At 37.8% G+C, this 23,403-nt stretch overlaps 2 protein-coding genes across 2 annotated transcripts; one reads left to right on the top strand and one right to left on the bottom strand.

The window, feature by feature from the left end:
- Positions 1-1,256: 1,256 nt before the first annotated feature.
- Positions 1,257-7,756, bottom strand: mxa (myxovirus (influenza) resistance A). Its single transcript, XM_053476678.1, has 12 exons — positions 7,312-7,756; positions 5,931-6,083; positions 5,674-5,828; positions 5,410-5,548; positions 5,090-5,288; positions 3,807-3,885; positions 3,597-3,719; positions 3,083-3,224; positions 2,832-2,990; positions 2,633-2,709; positions 2,252-2,509; positions 1,257-1,889 (listed from the first exon to the last, which is right to left on the bottom strand). The coding sequence occupies exons 1-12, from the start codon at positions 7,499-7,501 to the stop codon at positions 1,665-1,667; spliced, it is 1,899 nt and encodes a 632-aa protein (XP_053332653.1). The 5' UTR covers positions 7,502-7,756; the 3' UTR covers positions 1,257-1,664.
- A 4,873-nt stretch (positions 7,757-12,629) lies between these two features.
- Positions 12,630-21,456, top strand: LOC128506837 (adenylate cyclase type 10-like). Its single transcript, XM_053477435.1, has 15 exons — positions 12,630-12,690; positions 14,355-14,618; positions 14,857-15,039; positions 16,068-16,110; positions 16,261-16,465; positions 16,565-16,702; positions 16,815-16,981; positions 17,097-17,244; positions 17,623-17,824; positions 17,915-17,999; positions 18,090-18,205; positions 18,585-18,702; positions 18,789-18,984; positions 19,102-19,290; positions 20,943-21,456. Exons 2-15 carry the CDS (start codon positions 14,357-14,359, stop codon positions 21,186-21,188), a joined length of 2,298 nt encoding a protein of 765 aa, XP_053333410.1. The 5' UTR covers positions 12,630-12,690; positions 14,355-14,356; the 3' UTR covers positions 21,189-21,456.
- The last annotated feature ends 1,947 nt before the right edge of the window (positions 21,457-23,403 follow it).

Genomic DNA, 23,403 nt, shown 5'->3' with positions numbered 1-23,403 from the left:
GTGGAACATGGAGTATGAAACGAAATTATGTGTCTGACAGCCGCAGTGGTATTGTCCATGTTTAAAAGTGCAAAGCTAGTCCTTATTTATGTGTAAACAAGAACCAACAATGTGCAAATATGTGAGTCATGTACAAATGTTCAATGTAGTGAGTAATGTAATGTGCTCCAACACAGATGAGGAGCAAAGCATCAGTTGAGTGCTATGTGGTATTCTGGTTAAGTACCCAAATAGCTTGCGGGAAAAAGCTCTTTCTTGTACCCCTATGTCCCTCTACATCATGGTTTTGCGTGGTGACCGTACATACGGTTCATTGCGATTCACCGCGGATTTCTAATCTTTCGCACAAATAATTTTACATGTTTAATTTGTTTGGCGGCCCCCATGAAGCTTACAGACCCTGCGGGACCTCACAGAATGTTGGGCAGTGACTCGCTGTGGCAAACCGCATAGGTAAGATATAGGTATCAGTCTCTCTGTGTTGGCCTTCATGGAGACGGAACACTTTTGTAACAGAGTCACCATGATCCATGAGAGCAACTTAAGTGCACCTTACCAAATATTCTACAATTTGCTGGACTGTACTGAAGGGAAGACAATCGATATAGACTGCTGAAAAATTTGGGCACCAAGCATATATAAGCATAGACGTGCGAGTAATGATTCTGCTACCTACAAGTAGCATGTAATTATTGTCTTTTATCAGTGTTGGGTGTAACTCATTACAAAGTAACTTTAGCGTTACAGCGTTAGTTTTTTGATGTAATCTGTAATCTAGCGCATTAGGTTTGCCATTTAAGTACTCAGTTACTTAGTTACTTTTTCAAAAATGTAATCCGTTATTCAGACAATTTATGTAATCTGTGAGCCAGACAGCAGTCATTCCCAAATGGCAAAACTCTCAGTGAATCACCAAAACATAAGGGTATTGGTAGTTAACAGATTATAGGCCAAAGTGATGATGGTAGAATAATTATAAAGGTCTTGACTAAAACAACATGCATGAGGAATCACAAAGCAGTTTTCATTTTCTGCAATGGAAAAGTACTTGAACTAGTTACTGTTATTAAAATGTAATGCTGTAATGTAACTGATTACTTTTTAAGACAGTAATCTTGTAATGTAATTAGTTACTTTAAAAAGTCCCCCAAGACTGTCTTTTATATACTGTAGTAAGAAATGTTTGCCTCAGATGCTCATTGAAGGCAAGATGACTAAAAACAACACAAATCCATCAAGAATATCAGTATTTCAATCAGATTTTATTGCAAATCTTTAGGAACACAATCCAAAAAACACTGATATTACATTCAGGATAAACAGTTAACCAAACCTCCAAGATTTCTGACAACACTATCTCTATATGGACGCAGGTATTTCAGCATTTTGGGCATGTGTTGGGTTAGAACAACAAACTAGTTTCTAAATAATTTAAAAAATAAATAAATATTTGTTACAGTATATACCTGACATACACTCTCACTAATTATGGAAACTAACTCTAGTATAGTTTAATATAATAAGTTGAACACTTTCATAATCAAAGATGTTTATATAATATACATCTTTGATTATGTACGTACACGGTGTGCGATTTTCTTTATATACTTGATTTAGAGTGATTAACACTAATACCATTTTCAAGGTAGACACAATATGTAACTCTAAAACTTGACTAGGTAGTCGCGGGCCTCCATCAGACGCTTCTGGCGGTTTTGCAGGTTGTTGCGTTTGCTGCCGATGTCATGATCCTCTTTCAGCAGCTGATCTGTGTTGTTTTTTTCCTGAATAAGCTGTAGCATTTCTCTCTGCAGCTGCGCCGCCGACTCCTGCAGCAGGAGGTACCTTATCACCAGCGGCACCTGATCAGCCAGGCGCTTACTCGCAATCTAAACACAGGACAAATGTTTAAATTGTTTAAAAAAGATTGTTAAAGTAATAAAACATTGCTCCTGTAGGGTCACATGGCTAATCAGACATCTAATAAAATATAAGATATTACTTATTTTTTAAATATTGTATAATAATGCATAACTATATCTATGGTTTATAGACAATGGTCTAAAAAAGAGAAAAAGACTGGCAATTCTCTGTCTTAAATATTTTTTGGGCTAGGCTTGAAAATGAAGGTTGTTATGAAGCATAATATTTTAGAAACCATTGCTGTGCATTTACTGTGGTCAGGTTGTGCTAAAATTGTAATTATAATAACATTTATAATTCCAAAAGGAGCTAGTTGCTAAGAACTTACACTGTAGTAGGACTTGAGGTGACGCATCAGTTCGTCAAGAGTGGCTCTGTTGTCTGAATAACTGTATAAACTACACGAATTAACACACGGCAAACGTAAATTTGGTTTCTGTGCTTCTTCCTCCTCAAGCTTGAGTGTGCTCAGAGTGTTGCTGTACATGCTGTCTTGGGTGTAGACAATCATCTCCATTTTAAACTGAGTTCTCAGCATTAATTCCGCCTCTGCCTCCTTTACTTGCTTTATGGTCTCTATCTTAGTCTGTAAAAAAACAAAAAACAAAGAACTGTTATGCCATGATAAGCTTGCTTGCATCATGTTTATCTGGTGATCCTGGTCCAACAATCATGGCTAGAGATTGTCGTTAGTATTTGTTGGTCATACCTTTGCCATTTTGAGAAGATTTGGGAAGCCCATGAAGCTGCATTGAGCCAGTTGAATGAAGCCCCTTCGAATGAGATCTAGAAATAGATTCAGAAACGTCAGAAATCCTAGTATTGTAGTTGTGATTGGTGGAAATATAAAAGTCTTTCCCCATCTATGTGTTTTGGCATTTAACTTTAATCACATTGATGCCATATACCTGAGATTTCCTTCAGTGTCCTGACAGCAGGTTCCTCCAGCTGCTTGATCTGGTCTTTTACCATCACCTCAAAGGTCTTATAGCTGATGAATCCTGGAAGTTCTCTGCCTCTGTATTTTTCTTCATACTCATTTACTTCCTTCTCGATCCTCCTGTTAACTAGAAAATTTGCCCAAAGTATTCATGTATACAGAACAAGTATAATGCTTGTCTCTTTCCAGGCGTTCAACATTTATCACAACACTACTCACATGTCTCTCCTGATGTGTCCAGGTGGGCCTTCCAGAGTGCAAACTGCCTTCGCAGACCTGAAAAGATGTTGAGATGTTGGACGTTCTTCAGCTCCTCTCCAGTCGTTAGGTTAATGTTGTCCTGAGTGAATGCTGTGACTTTCTAATACACACCATTAAAATGAAAACGTAGATCAAAAATCTTTATAGACATTATAGGAGAGGCATATGAAACTTAAATGAACAGAAAACACTAAATTAAATTGTGAGATTTTAATTTAATATTTAAGTGAAGAATTCAGTTCCTGATCGTTGTTTATGTTTTATAATAGAATTTTCATTTAGTTGTGCTGCAATTAATATAATGAAGATTCTTGTTTTGTCCTGACTAGCTTGCTAATTTAGAGTTGCAGTCATGGCACAGTGTTTTACCCACAAACCTCTTCTGATTTGGGTATACTTTTGAAAATGTTGTTATTTTAATGTGCAGAGACCTTGCCATTTCGCTTAATGGGGTTTCTATGTTATCACTCACATCGATCAGGAAGAAGATCCTCTCTGCTGGTTCTGTAGGAGGTCCTGACCCGTAGCGATCCAGTTCAGCTTGAGTTTCAGCCAACTTCATTTCAATCTGCTCCTCCAGTCGTGGCAGAGATCGCTAAATGCACACAAACACACATTTTAGTATCTGCATAGTTAGTTTCCTACACAATTTGAGGGATAAAATTGCTTGAAAAGGCTTTACTTCAATGTGATTGACGAGTTCAAGTGTAAGTTTCTCAGCCAGTTTAGGAATGGTAGCTGTGCCTTCCTCATACAGAGTGCTGTAAAAACATCAACCACATTTTAGTCCATCTATGTTAAGTCTGTTTAAACAATAACAGAGAGAGGGATTACAGTCTTTTCTTTCTGGTTTAGTTGTTTTTTCTGTAATACCTGACAATTAGCTTCATATAATTGATTCATTTATTTTATTACTCCCACTCTCACACATTGTTTGTACTGCTTTGTCCTGTATACACGGTCACGGGGGGCCTGAGGCCTATCCCAGGAAACTTAAGGGATTAGGTGGGGTACACCATGGACAGCGTGCCAATCCATCGCGGGGCACACACATGCACACAAACACATGCTTATTCATACACTACAGGAAAATTTTCCCAATTTTTCCAAATAGCCTAATCTGTTTTCCAAATAGCCTAATCTGCATGTCTTTGAATTGTGGGAGGAAACCAAAGAAATGGAAGGAAACCCACCAAGCATAAGGAGAACATGCAAACTTCATGCATGCGGATGGAAGATGGGAATTAAACGGGGACTGTGGAGTTGCAAGGCAACAGTGCTAACCACCATGCTGCCCTATTTATTTATTTATTTATTTATTTATTTATTTATTTTCGCTTTTATGCATTTAATGTGCAACTCTGTAATAATAGAAATATTAATTGTATGGTTATCAATTTTATTGAAATGACTCTCAAATAATGCTGGAATAATACTAATGGTAGAAAAATAAATAGTTCACCTTACCTTATTACCTTATTTTAAGCGATGTTAAATAAAAAAAAGGAATTCAATGGTTCTTGCATAGTGTGTTTAAATAGAATTGAAAAATTATTATATTTAATATAAACATATATAGCATTTCCTCTATCATTTTTTAAATATGAAGCAATTGATAATCAAATAGGAACAATTAACACCAAACAATTTTAACGTTAGGATAACATTATGTTAAAAGTATGATCATTCACGAAACAAAATTTGAGAATTTGATAATAAATGATTTTAAATAGTGCCCTGCGATGGATTGGCACCCTGTCCAGGGTGTACCCTGCTTCGTGCCCTAAGTCTCCTGGTATAGGCTCCAGGCCCCCACGACCCTGTATACAGTATAAAGCGGTATAGATGATGATGATTCCAAATAATGCTAGGTGAAATTTTAAATCTCTACTAATTATCAGCTCATTATAAAAGTAAACATGATTTTAATTGTCTGCTCGATCCTCCTAAAATAAAACAGAGCACCTAAATTGCGGGTGGTCTTTAAAGAAGTCCTTTTCTTTCTCAGTGGCTTCATGCAGTGAGACGCGGTCCATGATCTCCTTCTGCCCTCGACACCTGACGATCATGTAGCCTTTAGTGAGGTAAATGACTTCATTATGGATGATGGACACCACTGTCTCCTCCGTGCCTTTATCCACCAGGTCAGGCTTTGTTAGAATGCCTTTTAAAGTTAAAACACACACATGCACAAAACAGACAAGCTCAAGGAAGATATTGCATATAAGAAAGTCAGAGAAGAAGAAAATAAATGTCAACAGGATTATTATAAAGGCTCCACAGACCTAGGGTTCTCTCGCCATTTGGATCGACTTCTTGAGCCATCTTCAGTGCCTCAGTAGTAGCGATGTCCACGTTACATGGTACAACCACCAGGTTGATGGTTTCTTGCTTTTCAATGAACTTTTTGATAAGTCTTTTAATCTGAATGAAATGAGTTATTAGTGTGTATTATCATCCATAACTAAGTATCATAACTGTAACTAAGGATTAGATAATGTACACTAGGCATCAGACCCTATGACATCATCTGATTTTAGATGCTTTACCTGTTCTCCAATGTTCTCCGGTTGGCCTTTGACTGCGACACGGGCAATACCTGGCAGATCGATGAGTGTGAGGTCGGGAACATCGGCTGACGTCACTTCCAAGCTGATGAGCTCATCACTGATGCCCACACCGACACCAGCCATTAGGTCCTGAGCTACAAGTGGATGCACACAGGCCAGTTGCATGTCTCTGAAAAACTATATCCAAACAGAGATCTAGATATCATGAGTAAACAATGGTTTATATGGAGCAATACCTTCTCTAATTTTTTTCTCCACATCTGCTGGGTTATCAATCTCTTCCTCATAATCCTGATCATGATCTTTCTTATACTTAATCTTTCCATGCCAGAAGTCTTCCTCTTGACTTCTCTTCATTTTCAGCTCGAGTGGACATCTCGTCACGATACCTGTGTGTATAGACCACAGTGTATAATTGTAGTGTATTGCATATCAACACTCTGGTGGGACATTTCTTGTAGATAAATTGTAAGCAGGCAACCAAAAAACTCCCTTCTAATTACGTAACTACGGTATAAATATAAACACTTATGTGATATATTAATTACGTTTCTAGAGAGTTCTACAGACCTGCAGTAGAACTTTCTGTTCTATAGCATTCAATACAACTTTATGTGTATCTTTCTAGAAACTGAGAAGACATGTTCTATGAAACCTTTTCTGTGTTAATAGAATATTTCTGTTTAAAGTTTGTTAAGATTTCTCCCTTTTTCCTTTTTTTTACATTAGTATAGAATATCCACAAGTTACACAAAGTTCTTGTCCTTATACATAATTAATCGGTCTTTATGGAATATTAGATTCCCTATAAAACCCATATTATGCAGCATACTTTAAAAGTGCTGGCATTTGTTGACAATGGCTCAGAACAGGTTTGTCCAGTATTTTGAAAGTGAATATTGTGTGTAAGAAAAAAAAAGGCCTTCATAAAAAAGGTGCAGATAAGGTGGGAAACTGGGCTCTTTGATAATCAAATAGATGACTTTGATAAACAGTGCCATCTTTTTCACACACCAAAGAATACTTACTTATGTACATACTTATTTTATTTACTTTATCTTTCCAACATGGGTAGATGGAGGGGGTTGGGGGTTTGATCTTCAAAATTTATGTGAATATTTTATCGAAAATCAATTAAATTATTCATGTCTTGTTTTGCTGTATGTAGTAAGAGAGCTTTTGTGCCAGTAGGTAATGTCGGAGAGTTCCACTGGCTTTACCACAAGTATATTTTGAACCGATGGGAAACATTATATTGATATATTATTAATATTTAATAAATTAACATTTTCATCCTTGGATTAAACGTTTATACCAATACTTTATATTGATTGGTCATGTTACTGTACATGAACGAATGAGTGGCGAAATTCATTCATTCATTCATCTCACTATTCAACCATAGTCATCCGTTTTCATTTAGTTTTTGGTCCAAAAATTTAAAAAGCTTCATCAAGTCATATTAGTGTTATGAAATGTAATGTAAGAATTATCCCTTCGTTTATCCATCTCTACTTTTTCCAGCATACATACGTACAAAATAAAATACAAGTTCAGATAATATTGGGGAAACGAATTAAGAATTATTGTTGTTGTTGTTGCCCCCTGATGTCTCACCACTCCCGCGGGGCAGCGCGACTCCGGACAGCGCCTCCAGCACCGAGCTCTTCCCCGAGCTCTGGTCTCCGATCACGGCGATGGCGGGAAGCGCGAGGTCCTTCTCCACACCGAGCGCGCGCAGAGAGTCGATCAGGTCGATGCACGGACGCACCTTCTCCTCATACTGCTCGCTGAGGCTCGCGCTCATCTCCGACAGCTGATCTGTTAGAGTAAATAATGTAAATACGTCACGCTCACTTCGTTTCACGGGATGCGCGTTTTCGCAGCCTCGCTTCTGTTGGGTGCGTTGCTGAAACAACCGAAACTTGTGCACCAGGATGCTTTATACCGGTCATGCAAATCCAAAGAATCGGTTCTTAACTAAAGGTTCCGCTGATGGACTCGATCCCAAAGACAAACTGATTTAATCTAAAAATGATGCTGTTGGAGGGTATACTGTAGACTAGAGAACCGGTGAGTCGAACTCAGTAAACTCGACTCGCTTTGACTGAATGAATCGATTCTTCTGCGAAAACGAAAGTACTGTACGAGGAAACTTTTATCCTACTTAATAGGTTTCGTTTCTTGGGAAAGAATTTACATAGAGCATGACTTAGTCTTGGTCTGAATGGATCAAATGGCGTTTGGGGGAATAATTACACATTCAAGGCTATATATAGAGAGAGAAAGAGAGACAAAAAATCAGGAACGATCATGGAGTTAGAAAGTGACCCCAAACTTTTGAACGGTAGTGTATATATATATATATATAATTTGCATACCAGCCTCATGTTGGAGTGGATGATACAGTCTTATATCTACAGTATTGCATCATGCTCACTCTTTCCTGGATGGATGTAATGGTACAGTGAGAACAGTGAAAATCATGTTTTTTATTTTTTATTTCTCCAGTGCCTTTAATACAATACAACCATTTCTACCGAGTGAGAAACTGCTTAGGATGGGTGTCAGCACATCCATTGTGTCCTGAATAGCTGACTGTCTGTTACTGTAGATAGGCCCCATTTTTTAATGTTGGGGAATTCCTTGTCTGATTTACATTTACATTTAGACATTTGGCAGACACTCTTATCCAGAGCGACTTACAATTTTTTATTCTATTTTTTATCTCATTATACATCTGAGCAGTTGAGGGTTAAGGGTCTTGCTCAAGGGCCCAACAGTGGCAACTTGGTGGTTGTGGGGTTTAAAGCTGGGATCTTCTGAACCGTAGTCCAATGCCTTATAACCACTGTGCTACCCCTGGTCTGATGTGATGGTCAGTAACATAAGAGCACCTGAGGGGACTGTTCTTTCTCCATTCCTGTTTACTCTGTACACCTCCGATTTCTAATACAACTCCTAGTCCTGCCACCTGCAGAAATTCTCTGATGACTCTGCAGTCGTGGGGTGTGTCAGGAATGGACAAGAGACTTTAGGAAAGGTAAAACTATGATTAAACCTGTTACCATCATGGGTGAGGAGGTTGAGGTTGTGGACAACAACAAGTACCTGGGTGTTCACTTAAACAGCAGTTTGGACTGAAGGACCAACCCCAACCCCAACCCAGTATAAGAAGGAATAGAGCAGAGTTTATTTTCTGAGGAAGCTCAGATCCTACAATGTATGCAGCAGGATGCTGTAAATGTTTTATCAGTCTGTTGTGGCGAGTGCACTTTATAGTGCTGTGGTTTGCTGGGGAGCAGCATCAGTTCCAGGGATGCAGGCAAGATAAATAAAATTCTCTGCAAGCCTAAAAACATAATTGGACACAAACTTGACAGGTTGGAGACAGTGGGGGACAACAGATCACTGAACTAACTCCTGTCACTCATGAAAACTCCATCCCACCCACTACATGATCTCATACAGAGGCAGCAGAGCTTACTTACTTTGAATTGCCGGTTTGCAAATGAACCTTATTTGCAAGGCTTTGGGATGAAACCGGAATACCCAGAGAAAACACTCCAAGCACAAGCAGAACATGCAAACTCGGTGCACACAGACCCAAGGTTGGAAATGAACCCTCGTGTCCTGGAGGTGAGAGGCCACAGTGCTAATCACTAAGCCACTATGCCACCCACAGAATTACAGCAAAGTGTAAAACTTAAAGTGTTCACTGAAAAAATGATGCACAACCTGTCTAAAGAATTCCCTGACTTTCTTTATGGGGTATTGCAGGAGGCAGGAAGATATATATTTACAAATATAAAATATACAATTGAACCTTTTCAGGGACTGGAAGCAAAGTTTTAAAGAATTAAAATATATTATGCATGATAAAGAAACACAAGAGTTTGTGCAAATAATAAAAATGGTTGTGGAACACAAGCGATAAGTACTTTTATATACATATAATAAAACTGTAAATTTAGCCTGTCTCTAGATTAAAGATATTTGATAATAATATAAGGGTAATAGAAAACATGCTTTTTTGAAATTTTGTCTCTCTATTTGTGTGTTTGTCTGTTTGTTTGTGCATGCATCACATAAAAACTACAGAATAATTTGATAGGATGTATTTGGCCGAGTTTAAGGTAACATATAGGCTTTGTTTCATCACAATCAGCCCACAGGAGGAGAAGTTTTGCTGGTTTGAAACTTAAATGGAAACTGTCCCTATATCACAAAAACATTCAAACTTGAAAAATTATCATTAGTTCATCCCAAAATTTAACAGATGATGCAATTGAATTGTGCAATTCAAATCTACATAATAAATGCAACTGTATGGATGTGCATGTGCCCTGCTGTAAGAGCCATATTTCACGTTATAAATTTGTTGTTGTGTTTATTTCTATTTCATTAGTTTAGCATTAAGCATTAAGTTTATTAGCTAAGCATTTAGTATGATAATCGTAAGTTGTTCTGTGACATCATTCCATCTGTGACGTCATTCCATAGTTGCATGACTATTGAGCATGGTAAAATTCAGTTTTCACACGGAAGTTGTGGAGAACACAAGCTTTTGACCATAATCTAAAAGATACAGCAAATAAGTTGTTGTAACCATAATCTAAGATTGTAATCAAAAAAACTTAATCTAAAAGATACAGCAAATAGGTTGTTGTAACCGTAATTTAAGACCGTAAGCTACAAGATACAGCAAGTCGTTATAACCACATTGGATTTATGCAAAAAACTATAAGAACTGTTAAACTTTAATGTTGAAAATAAAACAAGAGACAAAGAATTCAACGGACGTTTAAGTCATGAGTAATCAAGTGTAACAAGAAAGATACGCGTCAGAACTTGTGAATAACATGCCCGTATACCTGCAATAGATTGGCACCCTGTCATGGAGGATGACATTAGAAAAGCTGTATGAGGCCAAAAAAAAAAAAATTACCAATCATGAGATTCTCCATGACAACAATAAAGGAGGGTTCAACAGTCGTGTGGAGATACAAGAAAAAAAAACAAGCAGTCCAGATCTCACACAGAAAAACTTGTCTAGAAATGTCTTTTTAACATTTCAACTTATAAACCCTTTTCCAAATCATTACAATGCTTATTTTACATATGCTTTATGTTAAAAGCACTGGAAATAATTCTTAATAATACAATAATGAAAATAATGGCATAAATTGTGAGCACATTCTTGGAATCCTGTCGAACATTCTTTTCAGGGTCAGACCAGACCTGAGTTTATTTTTGTTTTTTTTACCAGGAAGAAATACTGGACAATTCATTGGAACACTGCAGACAACAATACACAAATTCTTTAGGAACTGTAACACAACAGCGTAACACAACAACGTCATTAAACAGTGGACAATCACACCACCCTTAACAAGCGGCTTGAAGAAGTGGAAGCTGTATATAAAACATTTAACCAAAATCTTTCTTATGCATATAAAGATTCATACAAGTCAAGTAACATTAGGCATATTTACACACCTTTCAACCATTTTAATACTTTAAACAGCGAGCCCTTCCCCTTAGTTAAGTCAACATGTGATTTTCTTTTTTTTTACTTTTCTCCTTTTTTATTCATAAATAGAGCAATAAAGAACAATCTGCAAAAATATAAATCTTATAAAGGAAACAAACAAACAAATACAAAAAAATGTGGATATATATTAGGGTGGTGAGTTTGAATGTGTCCGTACAATTAGGTTTTTATGGCTTTGTATTTGCTTAGTCTGTGTAGTGCTACAAAATAAATAAATAATTAACAGTATTATGTTAAAAATACTTTTGTTTTACAGAAATACATAAATTGTATGTGTTTTTGTAAAATACATGAAAGAAAAAAAGTACTTCAAATACTTAGTATTCAATACACATTTGAAGTGTACTGCTAATGAACTTAAGTATGCTTTGTTTTCACAAAGGAAATGCACAGTGTTAAGGTTAAAATTAAATAAAGCATTTATTTAAATCTTACATTTAATCCATAATATGCGTTTTTAAATCCATGATATGAGTTTAAATAAAAAAATAAAAAATAAATCTGCAGTATTGCTTTAAAATTATCAGAGATTTTCACTGTGGACAACACTGTGATTTTTTTTTTTTAAGGAGATTAGTAATCAGTAAAAAGTGTAGTGATGGCCTTCCACCTCCAGTCTATGTGTGTGTGTGTGTGTGTGTGTGTGTGTGTGTGTGTGTGTGTGTGTGTGTGAAGTTTGCATATTCTCTCTGTGCTTGGTGGGTTTTCTCCAAGTACTCTAGTTATAAATTGCCCGTAATGTGTGTGTGTGTGTGTGTGTGTGTGTGTGTGTGTGTGTGTGTGCCCTGAGATAGATTGGCACCCATCCAGTGTGAACCCCATCTTGTGCCCAAAGTCTCCTGGGCCACTGCAACTGCGCTTTATAGAAGATAATTATGATTATCATTACTTTATTCATGAGATTGGCAGAAACAAGCCCTACCGTATATTGATTTAAGGTTTGGCTCAAACAAAACACGAAACACACACCATTGTAGGGGATTTTGTAAAGTTTTCCCCACTGTCCCAAGACATGCAGAAGAGGCATTGCCCATAATATGTGAATGAGGGTGTGTGTGCCCTGCAGTGGATTGGCGCCTAGTTCGGGGTGTACCCCACCTCGTGCCCCAAGTCTCCTGGGATAGACTCCAGGCTTCCCGCGACTCCGTATATACTGTTGGAGAAAGCAGTATAGACGATGAGTGTGTACGCGCGCGCGTCATCGCCGATGATGACATAATAATAGAACTTTACCTCGATGTATCCAGTTAACTGTTACGTCACTTACAGTAGCTTTGATTTTTTTCTCAGTATTTTATATTTTATATTTTCCCGAGCTGTAGACTGAGGTGCCATCATGATGTGTGGTTTAAACTGGTTGAAAGCGTGTTTTACAGCGCACGTGTCCAGGGCAGCGGGGGACAACGATTCGCCATCTGAGCACGAGCTCGCCGCGGTCTCCGGTAAGTTCCCTTATATATCATCAAGGACAAGAGCGACAATCATATGGGGTTGTTAATAAAAACACATATGGGGGCATGTGTTATTATTTCAAGTTGCGTTTCAGTGTTTTGTTTGTTTATCTAAAGCGTTGGGGAAATTAAATCCTAATGAAGAGGTGAAAGTGTTACAAAGTTACATTATATCCAAATTATCCGGTTGATTATCTGCGAGTTATCTGTGTTGATTAATTCACAACGTTAAATTCTGCACCGGGAAACATACCCGAAAAAATGGCACCTTAAAAGCTTTCAGCAGCGCAGAGATCTATTTATTTATTTATTTATTTATTTATTTGTTTGTTTGTTTATTGGACAGCTAAGAAGGTAACATCAGTGAGAAAGTGTGTGTGTGTATGTGTGTGCGTGTGTGATAAATATCGCTCTACACCTCTGCATCAGTATCAACTTCTGCATCCACTTTTATCCTAAACCTATTTAAAATAATATTTGGTAGTAACGATGTGCTGAGCAGATCAACAATCTAATCAAATAAATCCACATACAAATGCATTTACAGACTGCAACAACACGGAGCATTAACAGAGTGAGTGATTGCAGTGACCTAGTATTATCCAAAGAGGGAATTATCATTATCATGTAGCTCTTTTTTGGGAATCAGAGAGATTGACAGTCATACATGCAGCATCATCCCACTTTATACTGTCTTTTTGTCCTCTTACTTTTTTTTTATTTTCCTTTCCATTCCTCTTCGACGGTAGTTTCTCCACTTATTTTTATTATTGTAATTATTTTAGTTGGTTATTTTTATTATTGTAATTATTTTTGTTGGTTATTATTATTATTATTATTATTACCTTTGCATTTGGCTTTCTTTTTTCACTAGTTCTCGTCACTTTATTTTTAACATGTAAATGTGTGTATTTTTGTTTAATCTATTTATTTATTTATTTTGGATGTTATTTTGAGCTTTGGCCAGAAGAATTTCCATATGCAATATTCTTTCTCTCTCTCTCTCTCAGGACTAGTGGCTGGTTAACATTTCTATCCTATAATTTATATCATCTTGATTTTCCTCATTTTCCTCATTTATTTCTGAATGGCTCAGGTTTCTTCGCTGCCCTTTGTACCATGGATCATGACTGTTGCATTTCACATAATTGCGAGTGTTCTATACTGTTATATGATGATGCATTGTTTTGTGTAGGAATAAACTTAGTGCAAATGTTATAAATTTCTCTGTACTGTATATAAAAAATGATGCATAAAAAAATAATAAAAAGATGTATACCTAGAACCAATGCTCTTATTTTAAGAATATCATTCCAAGTTTTTCTGAATGATTGATAGCTGGATACAACCAGGTCAATGCAGCACCATTTCTGAGTCTGTACTGATCTCTTTCACAGTTCCCTCAGAGTAAACCACTAATAACCTGTACACTGCTTAACTACATAACTGATTTGCACTGAGCGTGTATAAAAAAAATGTAAGATACTGCTTGGTTCCTGGATGGATAAATGTCCAGCTACGGACCCTAAAATTTTGGTAATGCATAAAAATACACATTATTGCAAAGAGAATAAATATAGCATGTAATATTACATCTAATTCTGTGTTTGTGTGTGTGTGTGTGTGTGTGTGTGTGTGTGTGTATACCCATGCAGAAATGAATCAAACTTTAAAAGAGCTGAACATAACAGGGGAAGCTGAGGCAGAGACAATGAAGCTTGCTTCCTTCCTTGGCCAAACCTTTAGTACCGAAATGCTGCTTAACATTCTGCCCGAACCATTACAAAAGAGTTTCAACAATATCCTAGTGGTACTCTTCGAACAGGGCATCTTCAAATGTGCCTCCAAGCAGACAAAAGTTTCAGGAGCCAAAATAGACAAGTCAATGCTCATCTGTAACTGCAAAAATAACAGCACAGGTCAGAAGTCATGAGGACATTTTGTCAAACATACACCCATGTTAAATGTTACAAAATATCTTTGTAATCTGATGTTTTAGACTATACAAAATATGGATGGATTATGGGCAAACAACATGTATAATCCTGACAAAGTTGAATTAACTTTTACTTAACAGTATAAGAATAAATCATCTGAACTAAAACTCTCACTTTCTCTCACACACACACATACACACACACTCTCATTCTCTCTCAGATGGACTGGTCTCAGTAGCTGGTGTGTGGAAGTGTGAGTCGATGTGCTTCTACAATGAGAAAGTAATAGAGGTGGCCTATCGGCAGTTACGGAGTAAACAGAAGCAACAGCTCCATAAAATGTGTGCCAAGTTCCTGGAGAAAAAGGCCCATCGCTGCAATAAATGTGCCACCAAAACTAACGGTAAGTTATTGCACCCTAACCAGAGAATCCAGTCTACTGTATGACCTGACTCATAATAAAATTTTATCACAATAAATTTATGACATTTGCCAGACAATCTTATCCTAAAAGTGATTTCATGACATGAATAAGGGTTAAGGGCATTGCTCAAGCGATCAACAGTGGCAGCTTGATAGTGGGGGGATTTGAACTTAAGTCCTTCTGATCAAGGGTCTAATATTTTAACCAACAAGCACTGCCCCTGCAATCACTAGATTTCCTTTGGTTAAGAAATAAAGTCTGTGCATTTATATATCATCAGTGAAATATCTACAATGTTTAATGTGTTATGTGTGATCTATAACCTAAAATGACCAAATAAGCTTAAATAATAATAATAATATACTTAAATATTTTATAAGTATATTATTTGATATATAAATAACATATAAAGAATATTCATTACAAGTAGTTCAATAAGCATCATATTTAAGCAAGTGATTTTGCCTTTAAAACACTTAGTTTTTGTTATGGTGTGGCGGGATAGTGCGTTGCGCTAGGGGTCTTTATAGGCATGATTCCAGGTGTCATGCATTCCCCTAATTGCCATCATGGCGGCGTTGCCTAGCAGCTGCACCTGAGGGTGGCCGCGGGCCTGCCTGACTGGAAACCTGTGGAGTAGTTGTCTGTGGGTTTGCCTGTCGCAATACCCGCGACGTTACAATTTTAAACATTTTCTCTTATTTTTTTAAAAATATGCTTAAAAAAAACTTTGCCCTTAAACATCAAACCAACAAAACAGCTCGTCATCACTGTGATTTTCACCAGTACTGGCACTTTCTACAACTGCATTATCAGGCGTTTTTATTCGCCACCCAGTTAATCATTCAGGTCCTTCTTCAAACAAGTTAACCCTGGTTAAGTACTGTTGTAAACATACAAATACAGGACCGTTATATCTGTGGAGTTCTCTTATGGTTATACATACATGAAGGTGTCTTATCCCTTAACTTTACTCTTATCCTTTTATTTTATATTTTCATTTGCAGGAACCCTGGATAAAACTGAAATCTACTTCACTACAGGACTCAGGTAAGGTTGAAAAAAAAATCATGCTGTATAACTGAAAGGTGATTATAATTGTACAGCTTATGTAAAGATCCTGATCGAAGCTTTTTTACTGTTAGGTTTAGTAACTGATACATATTCGGAGAATAAAACTGTCCATGTGTATGTACACAGTAAACATAGAGAGGAATTCCTGGCCAAGGTGGACTCGATACTGAAGGAAGATCGAGCAGGCTGCAGATGTGAGTGTGCTCAGCTGTTGGAGACAGTGCTCATCCCAATAGTGGAACACTATAAAGCTGCAGAAGAAGCCTCCTGGACATTTCACTATCTTCTGGAGTGTGCGGCAGTGTGTGCGAGTCTTTCTCAAAAACTCAGGGTATGTGCATGTGTTTGTGGGTGTGGTTTGATTTGACCCTTTATGTTGACCTTGTTGTGATCATTGCACATGACTGTGTGAAAATCTGTCTCGTTACAGGCAATGCAGTATTTGAAGGAGGCCAAAATAATTCTGAAAAACCTAAAAGAAGAGAAAGCTACATTTAAGTCAGAGGATCCTAACCCTGTTTATATCTGTGAACTCGACCAAGCTGTTATGTATCGGCTCACTGGAGAAGTATGTAAATGGAGGAGAAAAGCAGGAGAAAGCATGGTTCAAATCCAAAGTTGATAACAACTGATCTTTGCTTGCACAAAACATTTCATCAATCTTTTTTCATCTTTCTCAGATACTGTTTAACACAGGCAACATTATGAAGGCAAAGAAGAATTTTAATGAATCCTTGAAGCTTCTCAAGTGTAATGTTTCCAGTAATGGCGTTACAGGGTCCTTGAAAGCAATTTATGAGAAGATTCAGAAATTCACTTATCGGAGCAGAAAATATGACATGGCAGAGTAGGAGCCCATCGTCCAATTCTCTTTAATGAAGAAAAAAGTCTGAATGTCTTTTCAGTAAATTTGGAAAATAATAATAACAGGTTGTGCTTTTCTTGTCTTTGTGTGTTTAAAGGGAGAAGAAGCTAAAATATCTTCACGAGAAGATCGCTTGTCTGTCCTTCCTGTGGCAAATTCATCACATGTATGGTCAGTCCGAAAGTGAATCACTAGCCATCAAAATGCAAAGCAACTTGGCCACTCAGAGCACCGATGGTTATGAGGTCGGTGTCAAAGATTAATGGGACTTAAAATGAGTCTGACTTTAATGGCACTTCCTCAGACTTATCACAGAAAAGGGAAACTAGTCTGGGTCAAATGCATGTAGCAAATTAAAAGCAGAAAGTGAATGCTGTTAAATTAGGAAGACTTAATGTTTAACATTATTAGTATTTATTATGATTGTTAGTATTTCATCAAACTAAATTAAATATTTAAGAATGAATTTTCAAATTCATTGTTTGTCCCTTTTGATGAATGTCTCAGAATTTGATTTACGATTCATTTTACTTTCTTTCTGGTCCTTTTTCTGAAATTAACCTCAGGATTAGACATTCATGATCTACACAAAAGCAACAAGTTGAATGATTGTGTTTCGGCAGATGATCCTCAATGCCATTGACATTGTTCATCACAGTCAGTTTGTGAATAAGAATGCATGCAAGTATCTCAAACCTTGGCTGTACCGGACATGCTCCAGACTGCCTGACTGTGCTGAGACCCGGAAGTTGATCAGCCACCTGCTTCGAACCATGGCCATGGTTCAACTGTGCTCAGGAAACCTGAAGCAGTCCATCGATTTCAGTGAGTAGAGCATGTCCTTTTTAAAGTGCCATTGTTTCCTAAAATTCCAATGAGAGAACAAGACAAAGCTTGTGTATATCTGTGTAATAGCTCTCCGCGCTGAGGAGTTGGGTGGACTCGGTTTGGATGCAAGGGCCATTGGTATATTACATCTACCCCTGCTTCTCACTGGCAGGTTGGGACCATTTCAGTGGAATAAGTTCTACTTACAAAAGTACAACATTTAACAATGCGGACCTGTGAATATGGATTTTAATCTGTGCAGATACAAGGAGAGTATGGAGCTGATCAAAAAATTAGAGAGAGTTGGCAAAGAAATGTCCAGCACTGTAGCTGACGGATGGTTTTATGCCGGCTGCTTGAACTTCCTGTTATATACTGGTATGCACTTTATCAGTCATTACAGTGCCTTAAAGTGATTAATAATTGATAAAAACATAATCTGTGTTGGGCAAAAATAAATTCAAATGATTTTGATATGCTATAACATCACTGTACTGAAACTGTATTCTGAAAAGACTGAAATATATTTAGTAGAAAGAAAATATTTAACGATGATCCCCGTAATGTTAGAATTCCTGCAGATAATGCAGTACGTGATAACTATGTATACCTGCATTTTGTATTTTAAATATGTATTTCATATCCATGTACAAGAAAAAAAACGCTGTTGGAGAAGCCTTTCTGATTTAAATATTGAAGAAAATGTACACAGATTTTAAATATTCTGGTGTTAACCAATTCGTCCTATTTGGTTCAGGCTTTAAAGTGAAACGATTTGAGGAATGCCTGGCCTTCGTGTACAGGTGTGAGTCAGATGCAAACATGGTATCTGATAAGAGTCTGATGATGCATCTGTACTCTTCAATAGCACTGTGGTAAGAGCTTGCATTTAGTCATGTATAAAAGAATAATAATTCTCCAAAAGAATAAAGATACAGAAAGTGTGCTTGTGTGTAATCAGGTATGCTAGACTGAAATTGTGGGAGAAGTTTGCCGTCTTCTACGATAAAGCATTTGAAGTGTGCAAGCAGCTTCCTGCCTCCATTCATTCTCTTAGTGGTATGGCAGCATTCCTAGAATGTAGCGTTCTGTTATTTAAGAAAGAGCTGTCTAACCTCAGCCAGGACTGGAAGAAGATCTACAAAAAAACCCTGCAGGTCTTTAATGCTCTAAATCAGATTTTAAAACACAATCTGTGTCAAATTGTGAAATAAACGTACACAGCTGCGTGACACTTATAATACATTGAAAAAACCATTTGCTTCCCTCCGTAGTTCTTTGAAGACTTCAGAAATCACTTTGGTGGAGCTCACATCTTCGTCCCTCGTGTGCTGCACTTAAATGCGTTTCTGTACCAGCTGGTGGGCAAAAATATTCTACGAAACATCTTCCTCCATGATGCTTTGGAACTCTATAAAAATCAGGGAAGCCTGTTGGACCACAGCCACACTAAGCAAAGTCAGGTAAAATAGCTTACTGTTAAGCCCGGGACCCATGGTGGCATTGCTGCCTTACAGCTCTAGCGTCCCAGGCCGAGTCTCAGATTGGTTTATTGTGGGAGTGTCGCATGCTCATCCAGGGTTCATGTGGATTTCTGTGAACATGGTGCCAAGTGATGGGTTGGCATCTAACCCAGTGACCAGTGTTCCTGGGGTTGGCCCATCATAGCCATGTCTGGCTTACTAAAGAAATATTATTTAAATTATTTTCACTCAATAACTCCATTTCCTAAATTTCTTATTATTTTTAAATACTGCATTATAAGTTATTTACTTTGCAAAATAATTAACCTATTATTACCTCATTATTCCAAGATGTGGGATCATTGCCCAATGAAGCAACTCCACCACTTACACTTTAATGTTAGTATAAAATGGCAAGAACTCATCCCGAATACTGAGGTTCTTCTTCAAAGTGGGACAGACCTGCCTAACTGCTGTACAAGAGTTTGAGGAAAGGAGTATCTCATCCCTAGAGGATGAAATGTGAAAAGCACAAATGAGAAAATAACATTTCCATGACTAGCTTTGCTTGTGATCTCTGCATTTGATGCTGTGTATCTAACATATACATATAACGTATACACATAAGCCTGGCATCACATTTGACTGGTCACAGAAAGTAAAGATTGGAGACTCCATTAGCCACTATAGTTGCAAGCAACGATGAGCAGACCCAAGCACCCTGCATAATAGCCACCTAGGCACCGTGGGCACATGCATTTAAAAGGGAATATGGCAATACTCACTCACTCACTTACACACCCACCCACCCACTCACTCACTCACTGTCTATGATGCTTTATCCTGGATTCATGGTCATGGGGCGCTTGAAACCTATCCCAGGAAACTAAAGGCTTGAGGCAGGGTACTTATTTTAGAAAAGGGGGAATTTTATGTTTATAAAGTGTGTATCAATGATGTCACTTAATGTGATGTCACTAAACATGATGTCAATATGATGTCCCACAGAAAGTTATTAACCACTTTTTGGCACAAGTGTAAGGAATTGTCACAGCTGACCCATTTGAGATATCAAAACCCCCCCTGCAATTTTACATCCTCAATGTCTTTAGATCACATAGGCCCCTTTTGGTGCCAATAGTATGAATTACCTAGGAAGGTATTAAATTCCTTTGGGTGTGTTTTGCAAACAACAAAATAACTGACTTCCCATTCAGTTGAGCCCATGACATGCAATGTGAAAGTTGTTCAGCTCCAAGAGCTCTAAATGTCTACCAGGTTTCTCATGCATATGTGCAAGTGTGTATGAGCTATGCAGCAAAATCTCATGTGAGACTCTCTGGCATTCTAATGGCAGCATATTTAAACCTGTCTGCCATTTTTTGGGGGTTTTTGAACATGTTAAGCCCCAAATGATAGGGCAAAATCCTTAGGAAAGCAATAGGGCCCTTCACACACCATGATAACATAGGGCTGATGTCATAGTGCTTGGGCCCTAAATAGTATATATAACCATAGTGCTTTGGCCCTAAATACATTTTTAAAAAGCTTTTTTTTTTTTTTTTACTTAAGTTTTAGGGCTTTGGTAATATTACTGAATAATTATATAGAATGTACAACAACATTGTTGTATAAATTTTCTTCTCTTTTAGGCAATGTGGTCTTGTGAATGCATACCATTAGGAAATAAAGAACAAGAAAAAAAAGAAGAAGGAGAAGAAGCATGCTGTCAGATTCCATCCAGTTGCTCTACGGAGAATGTTTCAACAGTACAACAATCTCAGACATATAGCCAAAATAACCCTAGAAGGCCTTGCCGGTCTCCTGACCTGGGTTCCACTGAAAGTTTGGGGGATTTAGAACTTGCAAGTACGTCACAAAGACTGTCTTATCCTTGACAAAGACAAAGACTATCTTCTGGACTTGCCAAGAAACCTGACAAACATTAATAAATTATTAAGATTCAGGGTAGTTTACCCTCTGATAGCATGGTGGCACATTGTTCATGACAGATTTTTTGGGAATGTGTTTTTGTAAAACAAACTAGAGACGGTGTACCTGAGAAGATGTTTTTTAACTGACAGAAAATTGGTGCTTTATGATTTCTTTTAAGTAACAGCTTGTAATCACTAGGCCCTATTTAAGATTTTGTTAGATGTCTCTTTAAATAAATGAAATAAAAAAAAAAAAACAGTAAGACCACTTCCCTGGGCTTCTGATCCTGTGAAGAAGCCCATGGCGGCTGCCTGAAGTATCAAGGCAGGGCTATACTTGTAGCTGTGCCCCAACTGTGATTCTTGCTGCCACCATGTGAGTACTTTCAAAAAATACTGTTTTTTTTATAAAACAAACGAAAAAGAAACTAGAATGTTATTATAAAGTTTATATTTGATTGTAAGAACATGACAAATTAATTTATTATAAATATTCAGCATAGTTAATAATCTAAATATATTAAACACTAGATGTATTCCTGTTGTATAAAGTGCAAATAAAAAATTATAAGTTATAAACCAAACAATTTCCAAACAATTTGGAGTTCAGTGTCCTAACATGAGAAAGATTATTTACAAGTGGAACACATTTAGACCAAAGTTTGCCCTTAATGCCTAGAAATTCAGCAGAAACACTTCCTATCAGCTGTCAAGCATGGTAAAAAAGAGGTGATGATTTGGGCTTGTTTTTGCAACCACTGGACCTGGGCACCTTGCAATCACACATTGAGTCAGCCATGAATTCATCTTTTTACCATAGTATTCTAAAGGCATATGTGAGGCTAATCAGCTAACCTCCAACTAACCTGGTCTAATTTTGGTCAGGTAAGAGAACCTTCACAGGTTCTCTTACCTGACCACACCTTCCACACCTTCACCTGAAGCACACCAATAAATCTATATCAGAATTGTTAAAACATTATAAAAAAGCAAGATTTTGAAATGGCCTGGTCAAAGCCCAGACTTTAACCCAATTGAAATGCTGGGACCTACAGCTGTTCATAAGCTAATGCCCAAAAACCTCAATGAACTCAACCAATGTTGTAAAGAAGAATGGACCAAAACGGTGTGAGAGACTAATAAAGTCATGCATAAACAATGAATTTAAGTTATGGATCTACAAATTTTATCTGGATCTGGAATTTAGTGCTTCTTAAATTCCTTTAGGATGTGTACTCTTTAATTAGAGGGGAAAACATGCTGAAACTTGTCTACACAAACATCCCAGGCGTATATCAGGCAGAGCCCCGTCCCCACCTCGGCTACTCAGACTACATCCCTGTTATGCTAAATCCAGCACACAAACCACTCGTTAGATGTTCAAAAACTGGTTCTGAAGCAGGTAAAAACCTGTCCAGAAGAAGCCGTTTCTGTTTTGAGAACACTGACTGGAACATGTTCAGGGAGGCTGTGACTTTCAGCGACTTTACCAACTCGGTACTGTCAAGCGCCAGCCTGATCAGCCAAGTACATCCAGGGCATGATTTCACCTAAGTAAGTCCCGCCTCCCTAATCAATAACCTCCGCACACCTGCAACCCATCAGCAATCCACCTCTGCCTTTAAAAGAAAGCTTAGAAGTTCATTCAGTGCCGAAGTATCTTACTTGCGCGCCTCTCGTCTCGTCTGTCTGTGATATTCTCGTTTGGATTCCACTACGTGCATGACCTCACCTGTTACTCAACTTTGAACTGGGATCGCGCTACTGGATTTCGTCTCTCTCGCTGCTGGATAACTGTTACCGACCCTGCCTGTCCCTTCAACCTCGACTTGCGCTGTTTCCTGCACCTGCGTGCGCTTGCGAGCACTTCCGCATTCACGGACATTGCACAAGAGTGTTTTCGCCGAATCCACAGACATTCACTCTCGGATGAATTCCCACTCCAAACATCGGGCGCCGCGATCACGCATACTCTGCCTTAGTCAAAGACTCACGCCCTTTTTGGAAATTCTCTCTCACGCTCTGCTTCCGGGGTTGTGGAGTTTCCCCCACGTCACCGACACGCCTCCTCTCTCGTCACAGGGGATTTCCCCATTCATTCTGCTCATTCACAAGCGCAGCCTCTCTCCCCTCTGCTCCTGCCATATAGTGAAAGATCCTTCGTGCTTTTCTGTTAACA

Source organism: Clarias gariepinus, chromosome 18, assembly GCF_024256425.1.
Source record: "Clarias gariepinus isolate MV-2021 ecotype Netherlands chromosome 18, CGAR_prim_01v2, whole genome shotgun sequence".
NCBI lineage: Eukaryota > Metazoa > Chordata > Actinopteri > Siluriformes > Clariidae > Clarias > Clarias gariepinus.
The sequence above is the reverse complement of the archived record's forward strand: the minus strand, read 5'-3'. Positions and strand labels throughout refer to the sequence as shown.